This window comes from Zeus faber (genome assembly GCF_960531495.2).
Source record: "Zeus faber genome assembly, chromosome: 8".
Taxonomy (NCBI): domain Eukaryota; kingdom Metazoa; phylum Chordata; class Actinopteri; order Zeiformes; family Zeidae; genus Zeus; species Zeus faber.
The window spans coordinates 8,493,258-8,512,041 of NC_137195.1; the positions used below are offsets into that span (position 1 = coordinate 8,493,258).

Genomic DNA, 18,784 nt, shown 5'->3' on the forward strand with positions numbered 1-18,784 from the left:
TAGTTGAGTCATTTTACACAGGCAATTCTCTGCCAATTTCTAGTGTGGTTTTTTTTTGTTTTTTTTGCTTCTCATCAAAATCAGACAAAGAGGTGAGGTGGATTATTAGTTATTATAATTAATTACTGCATGCCAGTTCAAAATGCGAGACTTGCTAAGACATGTTAATAGCACCGTTTAACAAAATGTCAATGACTCATTCCAGTGTTCCACAAACTGCCGTTTAAAGTCATACCAAAAAAAAAGACCCTCTTTGTGACTGTTACAGAGTTCTGAAGCCCCGCCGGCTCGCTGTTTGCTCTTTAAAATTTATTTATATTAATTAACGTGTCGCATTTAAACGGTTGTCAAGATAATCTCAGGACACACAGGCATACATACATCATACAGACAGAGATGACTTTGTTTATAGTTAGATTTAGATTTATAGATGTGCTGTCCATCCAAACAGCATCAAATCAAAGCAGGGTTGAAACAGACGACTGAGGAAACGTGTCTTGGCGTGGACTCGTAAACAAGACATTTCTACATGACAGACAGACGTCTCTCGGCAGAACAGGAATGCTTTGTGTCGCGCTCTCTCGTCAGGAATCTGTTGCTGTCATCGCGCTCGCTTTCGTCGACGGCCCACGGCGTGACAATGCCAGTCATTCTGCAAGTCCATGTCTGGTTACGTCTCCAGAACTCTCACAAAGGGACTTGTACGCGTCCAGTCAACAAAGGCTCATCCCGGGGCCCTGTCACACGGAACCCGAACCCTGATGAACTTCTGACCAGTGGTAACCTCAGAGATGAGACTGGAACATTAAAAAAAAAAAAAAAAAAAAAATCTGAAGTGTATAATATAATAATCCATTACGCTTTTAGCTGACGGCTCTAAAGCTACAATATTAGGTGTATGCCTCTCGTGGTGATAGGAGAGCAATTTATATACAAAGATCAGACCGTTTTTTTTTTTTTTGTTATTTTCTAACTGGAATCCTGAGCTATTATTTGTGATTTTTTTTTTTCTTTGTTTTTAGACTAATTAAGCGCATTAGGATGGCTAGGAACTATTCAATTTAGCAGTCCAGGGCGGGTCCAAGTAAAACATTTCCAACACTGTTTAACATAGTTCAGACTGTACCAAAAAAATAGACGTAATAATATTACAATTTTTTTAAAAGATTTTAACGATTTCATTGCCTTCCTAACACGCAATCCTAACACCTTCATAAAAATAAAAATAATTTGAAATTAGGGTCCCACCCAGCTCCAAATCCCAGTTAAACCCCAGTTGATGCCTCCCAGTTCTCACTGGTCTGTGTTGTCCTTGCAGTGTTTCCCATGTGGCGGGGCGGCGGGCCTAGTGGGGGCAGCCCAGGCAGGTGGAGCCAGGCCTGGGGTTGGGGCCGCTGCCTGCGATGGGAGTTGGCGGGGCATGGCGACGGGGCCCAGGCCCCAGTCTTTGACTGCCCCATCTGGTGCGTCCTGTGCCGGGGCGGCCGGGCCCGGCTGCGGGAGGCGTGCCAGCGAGGCCGCGGGGCCATAAGACTCCCCACCGAGATGCTCAGCCTGAAACTGCCCCAGCTCCTTGACATCCACCAGGTCCCCAAGGTGAGGTGGGCCGCTTTTTACTAATCTCCTCAAACACCGTTTGATACTCCTTACACTACGTTGTTTTTGAACCAAGAGGCGAATGTAGACACAGAAAACACTGAAAGGGAAGTACTTGGAAAACTGAACCAGGCATTGATGATTGTGGATGCAGAATTAAGTGATATTTCTGTGAATTAAATGAATCAAATAAGCTCCCTGTCATGTGAAGGATTGAGGATTTGAGAATCAAATTATCAACCCAATCTACTGAGACATGCACTTCGTGTCTAATTGATTTATTTTTGATGTTTGATTCCGGCGCTAACTGGAAATTCTAGCTCTAAAACCCCTGCTATTAAAACCGTGGTGAGCAGCTCAGAGCTCAATGCTTGATGAAATGAGGAAGCAAAAGTCAGGGTTTACATCAATCGTCGTTTCTGCTTCATTTTTTCGCTTAATGGAGCTTGAAGTCAAATGCTCCAATCCCTAACCCGGAGTGCTTTGGCGCCCCTCAGGTGTTCAGAGAGGACGGCATCATCTCCGGGTACCGTGACCCGTGCAGCTCGGCCAGGGACTGCCTGCTCAGCAGCCTGCAGATGAACAACGAGACGGTCAACATCTGGACGCACTTCCTGCCCACATGGTGCGTACGACATGGAAAAGCGCCCGTTACAGAGTCCTATTTTGTTCCACGTGCTGTAAAACACCTCCAAAATCATACGCTTAGGGTCCTCTGTAAGTCTTCTCCTTGAGTCGGCCTTGAATGTCGGACGAGCCCAGTCTTAACATTGTGCCTATCGAGCAATTGCGATGCGGGCCCTTTTATTCCAAACTTTTCACTCTCTCAGTTCTTGTGCACATACATTCGGGTCTCTGATGGCCTTACTAACACACAAACTGTTAAACAAGACCAGAGGCATTATTCTAATTAGACCCGCGCCCCCATCTGAGTAACTCCTTCCAAAGCTAACAGCTAATCATGGGAAGTGCTCTGTTGGCTGCAGAGACCAGAGACCACAAATCTTTTAAAAGAAAGAGGAATTAATACTGACTCCCCGTGACTAAACTGCAGACGAGGGAAATATAAGTATTTAACAATTAATTCTGAAGTGTGTGTGTCTGTGAGTGTGTCTGTTTGTGTGTGTGTCCATGGTTGACTGCACTGTAGGCTGCGTGCGATCCGCTCCGTGTTTATCCAAACAAAACCGTAGATGTATTTATCCATTTTATTTATTTGATTTTCCGACGTTTCCGTAATTGAATGGAGGGGAAAAAAACAACAAAAGGCCCCGAGCCCCACCGTATCCTGCAGCACTCCAAGCTCCGCACTGCTCCAGACACCGCAGTCAAAGTCTGAACAAACTTTTAAATGAGGCCTTGTATATCTAATATGAGTGAAGATTCATAACTGCATTGCTTAGTTCTCAAATGTTTCAAAACTGATTTTGATCGACTGATGAGGTGAAATCAGTGAAAGTCTACAAACTAAAAACAATGGAACCCAGACTACAGCTCAAACCCCACTGGCTCACAGAACCCGTTGTGTGGGGAGGGTGGCTTCTCCCATTTAAACAAAGTAAAAAAGGAGCATAATATATCCACTTTAAGTATTTATAAAGTTTACTGAGAATGTTGGTCTAATACCATAGACCCTTTGAGCCACCGATACTGCAATGTATTGTTTATTTTTAGGTTTATTGTCTATTGAAAATCTTTTATCTGGGATATACAGTGGAGGAAATAATTATTTGATCCCTCACTGATTTTGTAAGTTTGCCCACTGACAAAGAAATTAACGGTCTATAATTTTAGTGGTAATTTTTTGTAGGTTTATTATAACCGTGAGAGACAGTATATCAAAAAGAAAATCCAGAAAATCACATTAAATAAAATAAATAAATTATTTTGCATTTTGTGAAATATTGAATGTGAACAATATTGTGAATATTGTGAAATAAGTATTTGATCGATCATTAAAACATGACTTAGTACTTCGTGGAGAAACCCTTGTTGGCAAGTACAGAGGTCAGAGGTTTCTTGTAGTTAATTACCAGGTTTGCACACATCTCAGGAGGAATTTTGGACCACTCCTCTTTGCAGATCCTCTCCAAATCTTTAAGGTATCGAGGCTGTCACTTGGCAACTAGAAGCTTCAGCTCCCTCCACAGATTGTCTTTAGGATTAAGGTCCGGAGACTGGCCAGGCCACTCCATGACCTGAATGTGCTTCTTCTTGAGCCACTACTTTGTTGCCTTGGCTCTATGTTTTGGGTCATTGTCATGCTGGAAGACCCATCCACGACCCATTTTTAGTGTCCTGGCTGAGAGAAGGTGGTTGGATTTCACGGTACATGGCCCCATCCATCTCTCCCTTGATGAGGTTAAGTCGACCTGTCCCCTTAGCAGAGAAACACCCCCAAAGCATAATGCTTGCACCTCCATGCTTGACGGTGCGGATGGTGTTTTTGGGATCATAGTCAGAATTCCTCTTCCTCCACACACAGCGAGTCGCATTGATACCAAAGAGCTCCATTTTGGTCTCATCTGACCACATCACCTTCTCCCAAGCATTCTCTGAATCATTAAATCATTCAGGTGTTCATTGGCAAACTTCAGCCTGTACATGTCCCTTCTTACGGGCGCTGCAGGATTTGAATCCATTCTGGCGTAGTGTGTTACCAATGGTTTTCTTGGTGACTGTGGTCCCAGCTGCCTTGAGATCATTAACAAGCTCCCCTCGTGTAGTTCTGGGCTCATCCCTCACCTTTCTCATGATCATTGATACCCCACGAGGTGAGATCTTGCGTGGAGCCCCAGACCGAGGAAGATTGACGGTCATTTTGTGTTTCTTCCATTTTCGAATAATAGCGCCAACAGTTGTCTTCTTCTCACCCAGCTTCTTGCCAATGGTCTTGTAACCCATTCCGGCCTTGTGCAGGTCTACAATCTTGTCCCTGATGTCCTTAGACAGCTCTTTGGTCTTGCACATGATGGAGAGGTTGGAGTCTGATTGATTGATTCTGTGGACAGGTGTCTTTTATACAGGTAACAAGTTGAGATTAGGAGTACTTTCTTAAAGCGAGAGGACTCATCTGTGGGAGCCAGAGTTCTTTATGCTTGGTAGGGGATCAAAAACTTATTTCACTCAATGAATTGCAAAATAATTTATATCTTTTTTTTTTATGCGATTTTCTGGATTTTCTTTTTGATATTCTCTCTCTCACTGTTATAATAAACCTACCAAAAATTACCACTAAAATTATAGACCGTTAATTTCTTTGTCAGTGGGCAAACTTACAAAATCAGTGAGGGATCAAATAATTATTTCCTCCACTGTATTACCAATTTTCTTTCTAGTTTTAATTTTCATTACCATATTTTTATTGCCTATTTTTTCCTGACATGTGTAATTGGAACACATTTTATCTATCTTTATAAATTGTACTTATCTTGCCTGTCTTACCTCTCTCATCTCCCTCATCTCCCTTAACTCTCGTACTTCTAGTGCCTCTCACGTGTCTGGGTCTCTCCGCAGGTACTTCCTGTGGCGCTTCAGCGCGCTGTGCTCGTCGCTGAACTTCCTGACGGACAGCTACACGTGGCCGCTGCTGGTCTACATGCTGCTGATCTGCATCTACCCCTTCACCTCCAGCTGCGCTCACACCTTCAGCACCATGTCGCCCGAGACGCGCCACATCTGCTACTTCTTCGACTACGGAGCGCTTAGCCTCTACAGCCTGGGTAGGAACTCATTCATTCATTCATTCATTCATTCGTGTAGCCAATTACTCTATTGTTTTACAGGGTGTCTTTGGGTCCTTAAAAAGTTATTATATTCAGTTATATGTTAATATTAGACCTTATAAATCATGAAAGAGTCTTAAATTTGAGGCCTATATGAGGCCTTAATTTCAACATAAAAAGTTTATTTATACTTATACAATTTATACTATACAATTCTTATTTAATGGGATTATACATTAATCAAAACATACTTATGAGTATTATATTCCATTTCTGCCAAGTCTGTTCCGTAAATTCTACACACTGCACCTTTAAAATGGTAATAAAAAATTAACACCAATATCTGCCGATTTCCTGTTGTAGATGAATTGATGATAAACATCACTATGCCTCTATGACACAACCTGGAAAATATGAAGATAAAAAAGATAGAAAAAAATTACTTCAAAACATTCTATAAATCGTCTTGAATAAACTGCTATTTTGAGCAATTTACGGTTTAAGCAATTTAAACCGTTTCATATTTCTCACCATCTTTTGCAGTTACCAAACTCATTCCCTCATGTGTTGGTTCATTCATTAGAATAACAAACTTAATTTTTATAGACACTCTCAAAAGCAAGTTTACAATGTGTTTCTTAAGGGACATTAGAACAAATAAATACAAAATGAGTCTCATATTAGCTTACAGGCCAAAAAAACGTGTTCAAACATTCAAATAATAAATAAAATAAAAGTGTGTGTGTGTGTGTGTGTGTGTGTGTGTGTGTGTGTGTGTGTGTGTGTGTGTGTGTGTGTGTGTGTGTGTGTGTGTGTGTGTGATTACAGTGGTGAAATGAGATCCTGATATTTGAACTCATGTGACTTTATGAGAACGTTTAAAAAAACAAACCAAAAAAAAAAGGGGACTGATTTAAGTCATGATTCATTCACTTTCTTTCACTTGAGCCTCAAAACAGGGTGTACAATTGCCTGAAAGCACAAGGAATGTCGTAGGTGTCTTCGACTGCATGGAAACCACATTTTCAGAAGTAAAGAAATCGTCCTGTGTTTCAGCTCAGCGAAAGTACCCTGAACTTTAGTCCCTTTTTATGAGTCACTCATCAACATTTTGGGCAGAAAAGGCTTTTGTTTTATGCTCACCAGGAGATGTCTATTGCCAAAAAATTGTTCATGGATTTGGCAGCTTCAGTCACAGTTAATTAGGATCTTTTATTTGCATGATTGGAGGATTAGGGTGGAAGTGGGAAAATATACCTTTTAGAAGTGGGCTTGCAAACCCCTCTGATATACATTTATATAAATGAGATTGACTTGATTTTTGACGTAACGTTTGAAGAGGATCGGTAACATCGATAATACTCAATGACAAAAAAGCCGAAAGGTTCAAAATGGCAAGATATCCCCTTTGTTCTCATTGCATAATGGCTTATCACACCAGCTTCTTAAGACTAAAACTGTGAATATATCATAACCTCTGCAGCCTGGGAAGGAATCGTTGAAAGCCGTGATACCTTTTTTTTATAAAAGCCCAAAAAATATTTATCCATTTATCATCTCAAAGTTTGAATTTGGCCTTCACTGCCCAAAAATTCTCAGACTGATGCAAATTTGGTCCTAGTTTTAGACATCGGAGTAAAAGCATTTTATAAGCTTCCTTAACCCCCTAAACTACTCCTATCTCCAGCCGGATTTAGGAGAAGTCGAGTGCTGTCCTAACCCGTTAGGAGTTCTGCTGGGAACCTTTAACGGGTTAGCTAGCTTTATTATAATAATAATAATAATTATTATTATAAATTGGACTACAAAAGTAATACAATATTCTTTTACAATACAATATTCAGTCAATATAATGTAAAAGCATGACATCCACTTATACTTTTCTCTGAAAGCGAGTGTAGGAAGCTTCATTACTAACTTTTATGTCCTAATCAGAGGTTGGAATATTTAACTCCTCGTCAAACTGTTCAGCCATGGTGAAGCCTTTGGTTGAGCCAGACCTTTGGTATCATGTGTAACTGTATGGATACAAAGCAGAAGGTTGGAAGTGAGTGTACTCTTTAAAGTGACACAAGCCGAGTGCTTTCTCAAGTCCTGATTGCGCTGCATTTCTCAAGTCGCAAATTCTCGATGGCGTCACGTTAAAATCAGCTTTTTTTTTTTTTTTTTTTTTAATCCTACTTGCACGCAGCAACAGATGCTTCGCTCAGTAGTAAACCTACAGCGTGGTGGACAAGTTCAGTTGTTCTGCTTTCGGCCGTCTGCAGGGAAGTAGAGTGCCCGGTCAGATACAGAACGGCTCTGGATGGACGCTCATTAGCAGGTCGTCCGGTTTCAGACGTGTCTGCCTCTTCCACAGAAATTCCCATGAAAATGTATCTGGAACAATATACGAAAACTTTCAATCAACCCGACTGGACTAAAAGTCATCAATCGTCGCTTTGAGGCAGACATTTTCAACCTTAGAGTCGTGACCCCACATGGGGTCACTTGTTATGCACAAATTTCACAGTACGGTATCTACCAAAACACTGCATTAACGGTATTTGACGTCATTCATTCGTTTTCTGTATATTCAGTTAATAAATACTTTATGTTACAAAATAAAAACAAAGAGCAAAGCCTCTGTCGCAGCGCAGTGCGGGAAGGTGCTGGTCGGGGTCCCTCAAATTCACAGCACAGGCAAAATATGCGACATATAAATCAAAATCTAGCTTATTTGCAAAATTGAAGATGTGAACTTGAATTCACCTCACCTGACAGCTACCTGCTGCGAGGGAGCAGAGGGTCAAACAGGTTGTAATAATCCATCCAATTTCCAGAAGCCCCGTTCCGCCAGTTTGTTTGTTTACACTCACTCCAAACATTTGTTCACATGCCCCCAAGTTACGCAAAGCACCCTGTCGTAGAATATTGTTGAAAAGCAGTTCTGCTGCTGCTGCTGTAAACAAACCCAGAAACTGTCTGCTAAGGTGGAAAATAATTCTTAGTAATGCTTTTTAATTTTCGAAAATAAATCTACGCTGTGGGAAAGGTATTACAGGGAAAGGGCTACCGTTTAGAACGGTGGTTGCTTGTTACCGTGGTATACCTCAGAACGGTGTACCGCTACATTCCTAATCACTATATGATCCATTCGGAATTCCCTCCGCGCTCGATGATATGATAAACGCTTTCGACCAGTGATGTCATTTTAGAAAGTAGAGTAAATACGTTTAATCAGGTGCTCCCTCAAAAATAATTATAGTAAAGGGACCTATGAAAGGAAATGTTGGGACCCAAAAAAAGGGGTCATTGACCATAAAAGGCTGACATGGCCTGCTTTAAGGATTACTGTTTGAAATGTGTGGTGTATGGAGTGTATGGAGTAGTTGGTCTTGACGACCTTTCTTTGCTGTATTTAGGCTTCCATTCATGTCCCGCGGGCTTGGTTTGTTAAGAGGATTACAAGGGAGGGGAAGATCTGACTTTCCCTTATAGAACCTTGTAGGAGATAGAGGGAAGCTCTTTAATGCCATGGACTCACTACAAGACTTTGAAAGTCGAGAGAGAAGTGACATGTGATATGCCGCGATACCTTGCGACGGGCAGCGTTTCTTTTTTTTTTTCTTCCAAATTAAATGTTTGCAAGAAACAAGCAGCCCAAGGTGTTCAAATTGTAATAATAATAAATAATATAATAAAATGACATTAATAATAATAATAATAATAATAAGTTACGATTATTAGTTATCGATTTATTATTATTAATCGAACCGTTGTTCGGGCCATAAATGGTCAGAAAATGGTGAAAAATGTTGATCACTGTTTATTTATAAAATATCTTGGGGCCGTGTTGCAGTTTGTCGTGTTGCATGTGGTTTCTGACTGCTGCTCCGGTGAACTTCCGTCTCTCCTTCTCGACTCCTCCCCACCCCCTCACCCCATGTCTGCTCTCACGGGCTCATGCTATAGCTTGTTCCATGGCTCCCCGACGGAACCAGGTATTTAGCCTGCTTCATATCTCCCGAATGCTGCGAGTCATCGCCGAGCTCTTGGATCGCGTCTTTGACAGTTCATCCGTAGTGATTGTCGTTGCCGGAACGCGCGCCAATTTCACTGGGATCTGGGGCTTTGGTCGGCAATCTCCAAAAAAAACAAAACTGTCTGCGAATGGAAAACCAGGCCAGAATAACGTAGTCTGAACTCAGCGTAAGTCGTTGTAGTCGTACCTACTGGGAGCACCCACCCAGACTTTGTGAATATAGAGAGCCCAGAGGGTTTTTTTTCCATAAATTTCAACAATATGTCACCGTTGCATAAGTAATGGAGCCCTGAGTAGTTATTTATAGAGGACATGACTCTCAACACAGACCGTACCTCTGATTTGTTCTTACAATATGAAGCGTTCAGACCTCTCAGGAACTGGTCTTCTAACTGTACCTGGAGCGAAGACAGAACAGAGAGTTTGGCACTGTGTCATTCTACCATAACACAGTGGTTTACACCGGTAGATAATGAAGATAATAGTCTGCATCCCCTCACTAAACCCTGAAAACATTTCAGGAGCAGAGCTGCTGAGTGTGGAGATATACACGTTATCATCCGGTGAAATAAGTTTATCTGTTGGTTTGACACACTGCGAGGGAGCGCGTCCCATTTCCATGTCACCACAAAACCGCAGGGTGATAATGGTTGCATTCTTCGTCTTCTTGTTTCCAGAGACAAAGCCTCAGTTGATGGTTTGCCATCAGAGCTGGAATCAGTGTTGGCTTTGTTTCCGTCTGTTTCTGTCTCTCTTCACACATTGAGACATTTGCAATGTTTGTTTTGGTTTTGGTTTTTTTCCTGATATTTTCTGCAAATAGGATAAACTGGTCTCTCAGCCTAGTTTTTTTGCATTTGGTGTCTGTCTCCCGAAGTGTGTTTTTGTTCATAAACGAATGAATCTATAAATTAATACATTGACGATGTTTATCTTCTTTCGTGACCCTACACCATCCCACAGAGTTTTTTTTGTTTTTTTTTCCCCAGTCGTGTCTGTTTGTAGGTGCACTGGCTGTTCTTTTATCCACTGATTTGGATGCTATCTATTCCCTAGAAGTCAAACATGATCTGTATTTAAATTTGCATTTTGCTGTTCGCTACGGAGCCTATTCAAATTCCTATTCACAAATGATGTGGCAGCTGCCAGACTGTGAACTGTAATCTACACAAAGCTCCTTATTGGCAAGATGTTCCCCATTTTATTTTTATTTTTATTTTTATTTTTTAAGTCCATCCCGGGGACAGAAAAAAAAAGTGTGTGACTTTTTTTAACATATTTTTTCCCGATGTGTGATAATGAAGAGTGTGGTCAGATGGTTCTACACACGGGGATTCAATTGGGGCCTGCAGTCATTGGTTACGACTTTTTATTTTTATATATATATATATATATATATATATATATATTAACGTTTTAACTGTGCGTTTTCCAGGTTGTGCCATATCCTACGGCTCTTACGTCATGCCGGACTGCTGGGTGAACAGCTGGCTGCATCAGCACTTTGTCCCCATCGCCGTGGGCAACACGGTATTCTGCACCAGCCTGTCCTGCTACTCCAGGTGTGGGATCCCTGTCTGAGCTACCTGTACTTTAAAAGATTGAAATTAAATAAATAAGCAAACAGGATTGACTTGGTGAGGCTCTCGGCGGTTTTAATACGAACCTCCTAAATGGCGTTGGCGTGTGTCCGTGTCTTAAGTGATGGGGGGCAGATGACTGCTGGATTCAAAATGAGTAGAGTGCTACAAAAGCATGACCACTAAGCCAGATGTAAACCACACTGTACCGCCCTGCTGCTGCACCTCCCATGCCGATCAGACGGTTCAGTTTAAGTAAGGACCGGAGACCCCCCGTTCCCCGACCGATCGATCACAAAGGGAGGCCCAGAAATCAAAACGAGCAGGGAAGGAGGCCCAGGATCTTGACAGAACCTATTGTTCTACATGAGACAGAGAGGATATCAACTGACTCTATGAGTGATGATATCTCACCCATTATCCCCCCCCATCAGGTTCCTCCCTGCCGCACAGTATGTTTCCACGCTTTAAATCTCTCGGTTAATAAAGTTAAAAAGGTGTTTCTCTCTCTCTCTCCCTCTACCTGTAGGTTCCTGGAGTTGCAGTTCCCCCACAGGAGTAAGGTTCTGCGGACGGGAGCGTTTGTCTTTCCTTTCCTTTTCGACACCGTTCCTCTGTTTTACAGAGTGAGTTTCAGCACAAAATATTAAACATCTAATAATAACGTAAAAAAAATTTTTTTTTTTTTGTTCTCATCGTATTGATCTCACCAAACACCCCCGTCTTGACTTTTGCAGCTTCCTGAAAATTGCACCGCCAAACTTTTAATTGCGTTAAAACCAACAGAATCAGAACCAAAGCCCAAAACAAAGTCAATATGCACATCATGCCTCTCAGCCCTGGGAGCTTGGCGATGGATTTTATTATTATAATTATTTTATTTGTTGTTTTTTGTGATGGATTTAGAATGAAATAGTTTAGGGGCTGATTTCTTGCTGCCAGAATCAGGAAACCCAATGACTGTATTATTATTATGTTAGGGTGTGTTATGAATTAATTACATTTATGAAGCCCTTAAGACCTTGAGAGGGATTTAGGGCTCACGATTTGAAACTGATTTTCTATTATAGTCAAAGGTAAATATTGTGCGTAGAACAACTGTATAATTAACTTAGAAGCAAACAGTACATTTTATCAGGTTTTGTGTATGTTATGTTTTCTCTAGTGTCTGTCGTTAATTGATCTATTTACGGGGTGATGTACAGTCGCCTGGCCATTATCGGCAAAATGAACCTCGACATGGTTATCCGCTCTTGTTTCATCCTGAAGGGGGTTATTTTGTCGATAATGACCAGCTGCCTCCCCATAATCCCGCTTAATACACCGCTACTTACCAAGTAAATGAATACACTGACAGATAACTATGTTTAACACAGAACTAGAAACCCTAAACTGATTCTCTAAATGTTGGTACCTTCCGGGCGTAGCTGCTGTTGTGCTGTGGAGGGAGCTGTGGCCACGCCGAGGCTCTGTCCAGCCACTGCTATCACCTCCTCTTCGCCTTCCTCACCTGCTTCCTATTCGCCACGCACCTGCCCGAGCGGCTGGCCCCGGGGCGCTTCGATTACTTCGGTACGTCCCCAAATATTACATGTCTTCATTGGCTGAGGATCAGGGAGGAAAAAGGCTTGGAATTACAGAAAGAATCGCTCGGGTTGAGCCCCGATGATCCAAAAATAAGTAGCCCTGGCAAAAATATGTTTTGCCGTACCGGTCAGTGGGACTAGCAGATGGTTTTAAGGAAGTTTTCTCAACATATTGAAATTTTACAAAGCCCTAAAATAGTGAGCGAACGGCATGGCATAGTTTCTTTCCTCTCCCTCCGTCCAGGCCACAGCCACCAGCTCTTTCACGTGTGCGCGGTGGTGGGGACACACTTCCAGATGGAGGGCGTCATGGCGGACATGGTCCACCGGAGGGCGTGGCTGGTGGCCGGTGGCGCCCTGCCCTCCTTCCTGGGCACCGTGGGGGCGCTGGCCGCCGCGCTCCTCCTCAACCTGGGCGTCATCGGTATCTTCAGTGCCCCCCTGCTCTGGAACCAGCACCTCAGCGCCACGCCGCCGCAGCGGGGGCACAGGGAGTAGAGGCCGGGGGGAACCGTTTCAAATTGGGCCGCCTCGTCCGCCGGTGGAAAGCGGGCGGCCTGTTTGAACCCGGGCGTCTTTTTAACATTTGAAGCCACAAGGCGATACGCCATAGAACCTGTTTAACATCAATGGGGTTCATCATTAAGGGTTGAGTTTACACATGGCTACTCACTGTTTTTTTTCCCAGGTGCTTTTCCACTGTTTCTCTCCAGCGCTGAGGACCCAGTGCCGTCGGTGCCTTTCGGCGACGTTTACAAGTTGTTGTTTTTTTCTGTGTACATCCACTATAAATGCTTCTTTAACTTATTTGCGTCGTTACACTTGAAATGGTCTGGGTTGAATGAAGCACTCTTTAGTTGACGTGTCGCGTCAACACCTTGTTCTAAATATTTACTTCATTTACAAATGTTTACAGTATATTATTACGAGTCTTTATTTTTCAGCTTGGAAACTGAAAAGAGAATAAAATAAGTTTGGATTTGCAGGGATTTATTGTCCGATAGTTAAATAACTTCATTGGATATCCTGGGCCATTGATTGAAAAAACATTTTTTTGTTTGTTTTCTACTGGATTTCATGGTTAGTGTGCTTATTTGATGAAGTCGTAGAAATTGGCCAACCGTATTAAAATCAACATAATATAATGCAGATTGAATTGCCCTTCCCCTTATATTATATGCATTTACGCACCCATTGATTCCCCTCCACTGTGACTTGAATGGATTTTTCTTGTCGTTTCCCGTCTCTTATGGCCTGTCTTATTCCCTACCCCGCCGTCTACATTCCAACTGCAAAATATTCAAGCGCACCAGTGATCTTTGTGGGGCCGGCGCATTTTATAACGGTTCGTTTCCATGGCAACATTCCAGCTGCCTACCTACCCCCCTGAAGGTCTTGAACCTTTTGTTCCTGTAAATGCGCCCTTTTCTCTCAACTTCCCATTGAGAATTGCAGGTTGGCGAAGAATGCGTTTTACGTGCCTGTCAAGCAGCGGAGCGAGGCACCAAATGTCAGAAGAAAGGGAATAAAATCACCATTATTCGGTTAAGCCGCCATTTCAGTTTTGTGCATTTGGGTGACATTTGTGGCACATTTGGGTTTGTAAAATCGCTTTGCGGAAAGAAAGAAAGAAAGAAAGAAAGGGAGGAAAAAAAATAATAATAAAAGCTTCCATCAGTTGGAAAGTTTTGAGGGTCATTGACTGGTGGAGTTTGGTGGCTTTTTGGGGGCACGGAGGTATTTCAGTCGTCGTTTCGGGTGTATGGCAGAGTAGTGCCCTTCACTGTGGTTGTACAAGGTCACACACTATTGTTCACAATGGTTTTTTTCCAACGACATCGTTCTACATTATCACTGTTAAGTATTTATAGATATTCTATACAAACTCAAATCCTTTTTATTAATGTTGTTACAGCTCTGTATCATAAAAGAACACTTGTAAAGTCAGGCAAAATATTTCATATTTCTTGATGTCTTGCTAACTATAAACAAGGGTAAACTGTATTCATGTTATATCTGTCTTATAACAAACCACTAACCTCATTGGTTCACTCACAATAATGTCCCCATGTTTTATGTGTTCCAAAATAATGCGCCCAATTAGTGGAATCTCAGATGTTAGTGGGGAAAGCACTGAACTCTCTTTATATTTATATTGTTGTCCACATGTAAACAATGTGTGGAGAATACATTACATGGGGCTCATTTGTATAGGAGGCAGAGTTTAACTGAACCACCATCGGACTGTTTTCTTTGTTTTTATTTTTTGCATATTCTCTGCACTTATCCTGTCACTAACACGCACACACACGTACATGCACACATATACACACACACACACACACACACACACACACACACACTTCAGGTCTTGTAGCAGGTCTAGAAGCTCTGTAAATGAAGGGACTTTGGCTCGATTTTAAGACGAGGGTAAAAGTATGTGATATTGTGGTCAGAGAGGGATATGAGGCGCGTTAAAGGTCCGGCATCGATGTTGACATGGCACACACACACACACACACACACACACACACACAGTTGTTTGTACTAGTGGATGTGTATAAGGTGTTTTGAGAGTTGGCTCCTTAGAGATTAGGAGTCACATTGCCCCTTATAACATACTGCATATATGACTGAGAAAATATGTGTAGGCTCTTGGTTTTGGGGTTTTCTCCTGGTTTGTGTCTCTGGCTCATTGATGTATTTGATCATTTCTTTTTAAGCTATTGCTCTTGTTCTCATCTGTAACGATCCGAACGGTGCATCTTTATGTTTTTGTTTCTGGCAAATTATCCTTGAGAAAATAGTGAATTTGTGGAGTTCCATGTGTGTTTATACCAACCCAGTTGAAACACAACCACATGTTGAGACCCTTTTTTTTTTTTTTTTTTTTTTTTTTGACCGAATTACACTTTGCAAGGCCCTTTTTGATTTATTTATTTTTATTTTACTGTAGGCAAGGCAAAATCCTCAAAGTGTGATGCCACCTGAATATTTGGGCAAAATAAATATGTGACTGTTTTTTCCAGCTACATGTCCAGCTTCCATTTATCATTAATTATTAAAGTAGCTTGTCTTTGTACATATTGTGTAACCGGTCTATAATACTGCTGCTTTACCTTTTTTCTTTGTTGGTTTGATTGTTTTGTTTTGATATCATGTACTGGTTCATTGAAACCAAAAAAATATTATCAAAAAAACCCTGCCCCCAAACTCTCTCAAACACAATACTTCTTTAGTGTGTAAGATTTCCTAACTTGTTTTTTTTTTTTTTTGTTTTTTTTTAAACTAAGTTTGCGTAATAAATTCCACCTTTTCTAATGGCTGTATTTCAATAAAAATGACTTAACCTATCTCTGACCGTGCTGTGTCATTTCATTTATTTTCCATCTCAACCCACTGAATTTTTTTTCGGTCTGTGCACTCAATCCTCTTATTTGCTTTAATTACAACTATAATTATCTTGGCTTAATCCAATTTACCTGACATTTACTTGGTAGTTAATGACTATCATGAGTGGATTGAGTGCTGCATCATAATTAAGCACACAGTTTTCAGTCTTTATAGATTAGAATTCAAACCACTCTTCAGATAAGAACTCACTTGACTTGGAAGGAAACCTTTAAATGCTCTGTATAAGTAATGGTAATTTTTTGAGCAGATATGTTTGAGAATTTGACAGGTTCTGAATGAAACCAAATATTAATAAAATCCGAGAACATTTTGGGCTGGAATTTCCAGGTACTCTAAGCCTGTACACATAGTAGTGTGTGTATGCATGTATGTATGTACTGTGTGTGCTGTATATAGAAGTGAGTAGTTTTCTGTGCAGCTCTGTGAACAGCAGGGGGCAGGAGAGCACTCAGCACAGCCTGAGCGTCCCTTTCCATCAGCTCCACATGTAGGGTGAAAATAAATGAACATAAAACATGGGCAGCTGTGCAGGTTTGGGGAGGTCTGTTTGATGTTTAACGCATTAATGAGATTAGACAGATGTTTGATAATGGTTTAATTGCAAGAAAACATAGCACTGGTGACTTTAAATGTAAATTAACAGATGTCGGAAAATGAGGGATCCTGAGTGAACACAGGACACATTGGGATGAAACTGTGTTTCCTGAACTCACATCATGGTACTATACTGTTCATGTAAAAGGTCCAGTAGTGTTGTTACTACTAATATTAATATCATCTCCATATACTATTATTCTTATTATTGTTTTTATTGCATTTTTATTATTTATATATGTATTTATAAATTGTATTTTATACAATTTCAAGTATATGTATATAATTTAATATGTGGTTAAATACATACAGTATTTACTATCCCAGCATATTTACTAGTACTATCATTCATAGTATTGCTGTACACTGCTGCCATATACTAGTTGTACTTTACTTCAGCTGGCTTTTTTACTACTGCCGCCTGACCATATTGGGCTCACATTCTTTCTTTTCATTGTATTTTTTTTTTAATCTCTATATCTCTTCAGAGTTGACAGAACAGTGTAAGTCAAACGCTGTTCTGTCAACTCTGCTGCTGTGTCACCTTCCCAGGGACGCATCAAGTGTTCTCTTCTCTTATTTCCTCTTATCTTATCGTACCTATTATTCACTATACACAGCGTTAAGACCCTTGCGGACAGTTTCCTTGGTGTCTCGCCATAACCTGTCAACAAGATGTTCAACTCATATTTCCATAATAACATCATGTTTTATGTAAAATGTTGGACATGAATGTGTCTCTTATGTTACACAAGGTCGATGACTAGAACAGCAAATAAACAAACCCCTGGAACCGTGGAGAGAGAGACAGACAGACGGACGGAAGGAAGGAAGGGCTCCGTCTCAGCAGACCAAATTACAATCATGTTCATGATGCGACCATGGGTTATCTCAACCCATTAACACACACGCGCGCACACACACACACACACACACACGCACACAAATAAATGCGCCAGACATGGGTCCTCCAAGTGTTTTCATCCCCAGAAAGAGAGAGGGAAAGGGAGAGATGGATGGAGGGAGAGGGGGAGAGGGGGAGAGACGCGATAGCATTACACACAATCCATTACCACTTCCTTGAGAGGCTCTGCATTGAGTGAAGTAAAAGGGAGAAAAGTGTGAGTTGGAGGGCGGCCGCCGTACGTTTGTATTTTGGAGCAGCATAAGGAAATGATCTAACCCGATTACGATCAGCAGCATTTCGAGAGAGACGACATTATCTCCATGTTACCATAAATATTTGAGCCCAAGCTGGACTTATCAAATAGAGTGGTCAAAAAATCATCGTTTTATCTGCGCCTGCAGGTACAAGGCCTTCCGGCAGGAACAGGATGTTCCACGATGGTGCGGCAGAACAGAACAGACGATACCACACGATGGACGCGAGAATCACAGACAGAGAAAAGACTCGAGAAAACCTCAATTAGAGCAACGAAAGTACTCAGAGCATCGCCCGTCGATGCTGCTTTCTGATTGGTTGCTGGCTGATTGTTTAATTGATTGGTCGATGAGCAAATGCATCAACACGGAGGGAACAGGACGTTTCGACCCATAGTTTGTTTTTATTTGACTGGCAGACAATATACAAAGTGCTGGGACAACAACAGTTGAAGAAGCCGTCTCTTTGGACAACAGTACTACATACAGTATACAGTATATACATACAGTATTTACACATGAAGGCTCCCGCCCGCCCCGCCCCGTGGAACCAGGATCTGAATCTGAGCTTTGCGTTGTTGTGCACACACATGTGCCCTGCGGTCGGGTGGTCATCTCACTTTGCGGTCTCCCTTTCCAGCGCCAGCTGTCACACTCCTCATGGAGGTCCGATCCCCCATCTGCCACTTTTAAAACCATCTCACCGTATGCTATGCGCACACACACAGGCACACCATCTCGTCCCTTACTGGATTTCATTGCAGCGCTTTGATGCCAGAGGTTCCTGTTGGAGGTCACTGTACGCACGGTAAACACGGCCAATGTGAGCCAAGGCCAAAGCCTCTCGTCACTCTGGGTTTGACTCTTGCAGCTCGACTACACGTCCAAACATTATGAAAACATTCATCACAGCACTCATCATTTTTTTTTTTTTTAAATCTTACAATAACAATAAGGAATGCAACCGGTTAACTGCAGATATTAATGTAAACGTAGTCGTAAACGTAGACATGGCTTGCAAATACACCAGGGGACACATTTACCGTGGATAGAAGCCTTTTTGTGTTGAAAAAATACTGATACGCTACATTGGCTTTGATGCAT

General features: G+C 41.7%; 1 protein-coding gene across 1 annotated transcript; it reads left to right on the forward strand.

The window, feature by feature from the left end:
• Positions 1–1,530: 1,530 nt before the first annotated feature.
• On the forward strand, positions 1,531–13,101 carry paqr6 (progestin and adipoQ receptor family member VI). The gene is made up of 7 exons (XM_080005867.1): positions 1,531–1,596; positions 2,094–2,221; positions 5,113–5,318; positions 10,781–10,907; positions 11,455–11,551; positions 12,353–12,497; positions 12,756–13,101. Exons 1-7 carry the CDS (start codon positions 1,546–1,548, stop codon positions 13,007–13,009), a joined length of 1,008 nt encoding a protein of 335 aa, XP_079861993.1. The 5' UTR covers positions 1,531–1,545; the 3' UTR covers positions 13,010–13,101.
• Positions 13,102–18,784: the final 5,683 nt, after the last annotated feature.

Bases quoted from the DNA above. Each gene is read 5' to 3' on its own strand.
- paqr6 (XM_080005867.1), top strand. From the start codon at position 1,546: ATGCTCAGCCTGAAACTGCCCCAGCTCCTTGACATCCACCAGGTCCCC. The intron at 1,597-2,093 runs GTGAGGTGGGCC...GGCGCCCCTCAG, and splicing joins ACATCCACCAGGTCCCCAAG to GTGTTCAGAGAGGACGGCAT. The intron at 11,552-12,352 runs GTGAGTTTCAGC...TTCCGGGCGTAG, and splicing joins CCGTTCCTCTGTTTTACAGA to CTGCTGTTGTGCTGTGGAGG.